This window comes from Carya illinoinensis, chromosome 1 (genome assembly GCF_018687715.1).
Source record: "Carya illinoinensis cultivar Pawnee chromosome 1, C.illinoinensisPawnee_v1, whole genome shotgun sequence".
In the NCBI taxonomy this organism is placed as follows: Eukaryota; Viridiplantae; Streptophyta; class Magnoliopsida; order Fagales; family Juglandaceae; genus Carya; species Carya illinoinensis.
In genome coordinates, this window is record NC_056752.1 from 8,256,707 (window position 1) to 8,263,813 (window position 7,107).

The following is a 7,107-nucleotide window of genomic DNA, read 5'->3' on the forward strand; positions in this document are numbered from 1 at the left end:
TTTCATATTTGATCACAATAACTAATTAATTATTCATAATCAATTTCAGACACAACAAGCTGTTATCAGAATCATCAAGATTTCAATGGAAAGTCAATATATCTAATGACTTAGATGGTTAATTTGACTACTCTTTTAGAGAATGAAAAATATAAGAATAGAGTATATATATAAGTTTCTCAATTAAATTGGAGCACTTTCCAATAAAGACTAATATAAAGTAGACTATTAACGCTTAAAAAGAAAATGATGTTAGATACCAAGATGCTTGTAAGGAAAATCCTCGATTTATTTTATACCATTTTGTGTTACTTTCATCCAAAGACTATGTTGTTGTTGGATATGACTCGTCAACTCGAGCACAACTTCTTTGTTTTTTAATCTATACTTAATTTATTTAATCCAATCTAATACAGTAGCAAGAAGAAACCATTCCGAATCACAAAAAACATGCAATATCCATAATCAAATAGAATAAAAGTTTTAGTGAGCACCTCTCTCATATTTGAGCCCAATAACTAACTATCCAAAATCCATTTCATAGATAACTTACCATTATTACTATCATTAACGAGTTCAAAGGAAAATCAATGTATCTTAAATATTACATAGACAATTTGACAACCTTTTTGAGGTATCAAAAACAAAATAATAACAAGAGTATATAAGATCTTCCATGAAGTTGTAGCATCTTTGTAGCCAATAATGATTAATATAAAGAAGACTCATAACAGTAAAAAAGAAAATGATGAAAGATACCAAGAAACTTGTACGGAAGACCAGGGGATCTACTTTATACCATTTTTTGTCACCTGCATTTGAAGATTGGGTTGGTGTTGGAAATGACTCGTTTACTTTGGTGCAACTTTTATCTAGTGGTGGTCCACAAAGAAATAGGTTTCCTTCATAGCTGCTTTTCTCAAATGTTCCAAATTGTGCTTTCATATCCGGAAGTTTGCCTGATAAGTTGTTGTGAGCCACGTTGAATACCGCAAGAAAGTTTAGATCAATCAATACTGAAGGAATTTCTCCACTCAAACTATTATGGGAGAGATCTAAGCTTTCCAAGAGAGCCAAGTTTGAGAATGTCTTTGGAATAGTACCATCCAATTGATTATGAGATAAGTTCAATGCAATGATTGAAGATATTTGCCCTAATTCCAATGGGATGCCCCCTGTTAGGTTATTGCATGACAAATCCAATCCAGACATATGCACAAGTACAGAACCCTTATAAGAGAGGGACATATATTTGGTTACGAACTCAATCGATACTTCTGCATCATAATATTCAAAACTACGGTAAATTTCGACACTCTTCTTTAGGAGACCTTTATATGTGTAAGGTACCCTATGTAGATTCATAAAACTACTTTCTCTAATAAAGTAGTCAAAATTAGTAGCCCCTATCTTCCCAAAATATATATTGTGAAAGCATTGCGGTATGGTCCCATAAAAAGCATTATTGGAAAGGTCCATTATGCTTATCATCTTTAACAAACACAACTGATTCGGGATTATACCAGTGAAATGATTTCCACTCAACAAAAGTACTTTTAAGTCTTGAAGTTGTTTGATTTCAATAGAGATGCTACCTGAAAAGCTGTTATCTCTCATGTCCAACGTCAAAAGAGATGAGAAATTGAATAGACCTTTTGGTATTGATCCTGTGAATTTGTTCCCTTGCAAATATAGGTGTTCAAGCTTTGGTAGATTCAAGCAAACAGGTAAAGATCCTATAAATAAGTTATGAGAAAGGTCTAAAGTACCTGTCGCACTTAGATCACATGGGATTTGACCATAAAAACTATTGTTAGCCATGAGAAGAGTCCCCAAGTTTGTAATGTTTCCGACCAGTCCTTTGGGGATCACACCTGAGATGTCGTTTTGGCTAATATCTAAATAGCTCAAGGAAGAATATGTTGAATTAACCATCGGTAGAATACTGGTGAATTGATTTCCACTCATTTGCAAAGTCGATGCAAACTTCAATTGCTCTAATAATATTTGGCCATGAAAGTTGTTAAAAGCAAGGTTCAAATCCATATCCCGGGACGCATTGCTAGCCAGTTCTCTTGGGATTTCACCCGAGAATTCATTGAAGGACAAATGCAAGGCTTCCAAAATAGTCATGTCACCAATTGAGGAAGGAAGATTACCTTCAAAATGATTATGGGAAAGATTTAGATAGTTTAAATTTGGATACATCTTCCCAATGTTTTCTTGAAGTTTTCCCACCATTTGATTATTTGAGACATCCATCCGAGACATATAAGTGTGCTGCTGTAGTTGGAAATGCAAATGACCCATGAAGAAATTATCCCGAAGTTCCAGGCCTTTTAATCTCGTATTGTTTTCAACCAACCAATTTGGGAAGCTTCCTTTCAACTTATTATAAGAGAGATCAATTACTTCCAACTCATGCTGGTCGAGGAGAAATGTAGGAATATTGCTAGCAAGCTTGTTCAAGCTACAATTAGTCATTTGAAGAACCTTTAGCTGAAACAAAGGAACCCAACCTGCGGGATTTTCAGTTTCTATCTCAAGCTTGTTGTTTTCGTTAAAGAATCTAATCACCTCAAGCTTAGAGTGATTGGCAAATAAGCTGAGTGAGAAAAGCCCCTCAAATTGATTATAACTAAAATCAATGTACTCGAGAGATGTTTGGCTCGCTCCCACATAAGAGGAAATATCTCCTTTGAAGTGGTTCTCAGAAACATCTAAAAATCTAAGAGATGTCATATTGTTTATGCATGGAGGAAGGATCCCCTCAAAGCCATTAAGAGATAAATCTAACTCCTCAAGCTTCTTCCATGTGCAGAATTCTGTCAAATGGAAGAGCATCATCAACATTACTAAACATGAATGGTCTATTGTTGTGCTTTGAGATTGAAAACAAGGTCATAAATAAATATTCAAAATTAACCATTCTGCTTCACTTGTGTTAATATTCCTTACTAACAATAGATGGTTAGGGAAATGCTAACAAGTGAAAATGCTTGATTTTATATATAGTTGATCATTACCTCGAGTAGGTAGAGTGCCGTTGAGTTCATTGGAAGATAGTGACAGGGCCTTGAGAGAAAATAGTTCCCGAATAGAAGGAGAAACACTTCCTGTGAACAAATTTTCGCTGATATCCAAAATCTCCAACTTGCTAAAATTTGCCAAATCTACAAGAGATATTGTGTCAAGAATATCATTAGACACAGCATACTGACTGATCATATTATAAAGATGGGTTGATTCTATTTTCCACCTTCCAATTATCACTGTTTTGATTGGCAATGACATGTGCCAAAACGTCATAATTAAAAGCCCAAAGAATAATATATAGGATGAACCAAATCATGAACCTGTATGAAAGATCGACATACGTACCATTTATTGGCAATGATCCTGTGAACTTATTCCCAGCAAGATTCAAATTCTTTAGGGATTTGATTGCAGCAAGTGACTGTAAAATACTGCTCTTGTTGAGGTAACAGAAACTAAATCTAATATCTCCAAATTCTCCAATCTTGACAAGCTTTCCCAACCTGTGCTTATTTTTATTTTATTTTATGTAACAGGAAGGAAAAACAATTATATGTACGATGATGTGCATTGAAGACTATTAATGTTTTAGAGCTTAGGAAACACATGAAAGATTCAGACCTTTGGACATGCACCAATACTTAACAATTCATACCTCCTTCCCCATTTCCTCGTAATCCCAAATCCACATTCTTTGCAAGACTCAGTGTCGTAAGGGATGTAAGCCTACTCAGAGATGGTAAGATGCTGTCATCGAAGCAATTTTCAAAGCAATTTTCATCGAGGATTAATGTCTGCAAGTTTTTCAGTACCGCCAGCCTTTCGAAACCTGAAGAAATATATAGGAAGAGCACACAAAATACAACTTTATCAAGAAAATTATTCGAATTTGCTCTTCAAAGTTATCACTTCTAGCATCTATGTTTCTAAGCCACGACTAAAGGGCTCCTGATCTTCCTTTTCCAACTAAAATAACACTTACCTTGATTTGGCAGGGTACCATTGAAGCAATTGTTGCTTATATCCAGCGTGTTCAAGTTTCTCAACCCAACTAATGCTGAATTCCAAATTAAAGATATAGAAAAATAAGTTGGAAATATATGTCCAATAATATATACTAGAAAAGTATGAAATTGCAAATGCCCTCATTTGATAATAAGATATAAGAGACTTACCTTGGGCTGGAAAGTAACCAACCAACCCATTCCAAGTAAGATTTAAGGTCTTGAGCGAAGTGATAGCACCCAAAGATTGTAGTATACTATGGTTGTTAAAGAAGTTATAACCAAGGTTTAAACTTTCCAGATTTCTCAAGCTTGAGAAGTTTTCCAATCCTGCAAAGCATTTTAACAAGAAATTACTTTATATATCTGAGTGGCTTTAGACTCTTTGAATTACTTCACGACTCTGTTTTAAATGAATGCCCCTTTTATAATTTATGAATGCCCTCATTTATGAGGGTTGTGAAATAATAAAAGTCTCTATCATTACTTGGGATTCGGTGACATTGGTAACCCAAACTTGTTCTATCTAATTCTATCAGCAAGGCTATAGCAGTCAATAAATTGTCATTTATCGCTTTTGGGAAGTTAAAAACGTGCTTTAACAATAGTAATTGGCTAAATATCTTGTAGGTTGAAACCACAAGTCCATCAATACAAAATTGTTAAAGAAGTTTTTATAAAACTTGAATTCAAAACAGAAATATACTTGGGGTTTAGAACTTTTACTTGAACCCCAAATTTATGATGAGAGATACCAATTAACAACACATCAGAATAGGGTCAAAGGGTAAGAGTTTAACAATAGAAACTGCTAATTCCTCACAACATACCTTCATCTACTATCCATCCATTAATCGCATTAAGGGATAAATCAAGACTTCTTAACTCCTTGAAAGGCTCCAACAGAGACACATTTAGTGACCATACCTCGGCAACAGTTTCTGGTGTGTAGTAATATGGATTGCCAAGGGACGATTTTAAATTATCGAGGGACAGTTCTATCACATGTCTTGTGGTGGAGTTGCACGTGACCCGCTCCCAACCGCAGCACTCACTCTTTGAGTCATCTTCAACCCAAGAAGGAAGAAGATGCTCTGAAGAAGTGTAAGGGTTGGACATAAGAAATGACTTCAATTGAAGAAGACCAATTCTCTCTTCCTCCAAGCAACCGTTATGCTCACGAATTTGAACAAAAACTACTAAAACCCACATCAAAACTTTCATTGAGAAATAATATTGTAAGACTCCCATCTTTGTTTCTATCTAAAACTTGCTTGCTTGGCTGTGATGGGAGTATTGTGGGTTTCACAATGTATATAAAGATTTTAAAAGGGAAATGGGAATATTGAATTTTGAAAAACTATCACATCTCATCTTATATAATTATTATAATTTTTTTTAAATTTTTATATAAAATATAATAAATAATTTAATTTTTTAAAATTTTAAAATAAAAATAATATTAAAAAATTATATTTAAAAGTCTAAGGCCGTTTTGATCAATTATTCGTAGTCTTCAATAATTATTGAATTTTTATTATTGAATTGGTGGTACAAAATATAGGTGTTAGATTTAAATATATTCAAGAGTTAATATTAGATATAAGTTTTAAATAAAAATATATAAATATATATATATATATATATATATATAATTGCTTCAAAGTGGCAGAAACCATTAAAGTACAAGGTGGGTTTTAATTTCTGGTGTGGAAACTGGAAAGTTGGGGATAGGGTGGGTCTTAATTTCTGGTGTGAAAACTGGAAAGTTGGGGATGGCGTGATTGGTGGGGGGAGTTAATGAGAAGAATAAATCTTTCAAACATCTCAACATTCCACATTTTTTTATTTTTTAATATTTTTTTAATATTTTTTTTTGAATTTATTTTTTTTAAATTAATTTAATTATTTTATTTATTATTTATATATTAAATATTTGATAAAAAATAAAATAATAAAAATTAAAAAAAAAAGTAAGATGTTGGGATATTGTGTAGCATAACCCTAACGAGAATGCTTTGAATAATTGGCGCTGATTGACAGAGACTAAGATGATGGTCCATTCTAGATGGCTTCAAAAAGGCAGAAGACAATAAATGCGGGAAACACGGCGAAGATAAGGGAGCTAAAGGGTCAAAGAGAGGAAAACATTTGGGTTGGCACAGTAAAAGGGGGGCCCGCTGAAAACAAATTTCAAACAAACGTGACTCGCGGCAAAAGAAAAGGGAAACAAAAGAAAGAAAAAAAATAAACTTGTGGGTCTTGGATGTTACAATAGTTATGTACATGTATATAGATTAAGTGGGAACAACGTGTAAAGTATATTTGTCTAATTTTATGAAATGATTATTTGTAAAAAATAATATATATTTTATAAAAATTATTGACGTCACTTAATAATTTAAGGCATATTGAAGAAGATAAAAAAATTAGTTCAAAATATCATATAATCTAATACATATTTATAACATCCATAATTTTAACAAAGATGTATACGAAAAATTTAATAAAAGTCTAACACAAACGGTAGTTTAAAATATGTGTCGTTTGATGTTTGTATTATAATTCATCAATTTATGTAATCCTGTAGACGATCAATAGAGACAACATTAAAATTCTTATTTTGCTGTTAGTTGAATCGATCAGGATCAACATAAAGTTAAAACATAATATTTTTATAAAATTGTGGTATAATATTTTTTATATATAGCATATATATAAATCCTAAAATATATTTTGAAATTGTTGGCCGAATTTACTTTTTCTTGATTAGCTCAAGGATCACGACCTTTGTCACGTGCCCATCATAGCAAGCCCACGTGTGGAATATAAGTTAGTGGAAGCTACATCCTATTACCATGGGAAAAAAAAAACACTTTGATTAAACACACTTGTATTATATATTATATGAGATTTTTAAATTTAGAATACTCAATAATCTGATTTAATGAAACGTATAATACACATGTATTGTACTTAGAAATTCATGTCTTATGCACCTAATACACATGTATATGTTAAGGAGAAAAAGAAAAATATAATAACTAATATTTAATTACTTATTATT

At 32.4% G+C, this 7,107-nt stretch overlaps 2 protein-coding genes across 2 annotated transcripts; both read right to left on the minus strand.

Moving 5' to 3' along the window:
* Positions 1-519: 519 nt before the first annotated feature.
* On the minus strand, positions 520-3,228 carry LOC122302875 (receptor-like protein 14). Its single transcript, XM_043114362.1, has 2 exons — positions 3,027-3,228; positions 520-2,825 (listed from the first exon to the last, which is right to left on the minus strand). Exons 1-2 carry the CDS (start codon positions 3,226-3,228, stop codon positions 598-600), a joined length of 2,430 nt encoding a protein of 809 aa, XP_042970296.1. The 3' UTR covers positions 520-597.
* LOC122309170 (receptor like protein 21-like) lies at positions 3,030-5,372 on the minus strand. Its single transcript, XM_043122546.1, has 6 exons — positions 4,871-5,372; positions 4,212-4,370; positions 4,019-4,093; positions 3,692-3,865; positions 3,382-3,539; positions 3,030-3,173 (listed from the first exon to the last, which is right to left on the minus strand). Exons 1-5 carry the CDS (start codon positions 5,289-5,291, stop codon positions 3,433-3,435), a joined length of 936 nt encoding a protein of 311 aa, XP_042978480.1. The 5' UTR covers positions 5,292-5,372; the 3' UTR covers positions 3,030-3,173; positions 3,382-3,432.
* Between the last annotated feature and the right edge of the window lie 1,735 nt (positions 5,373-7,107).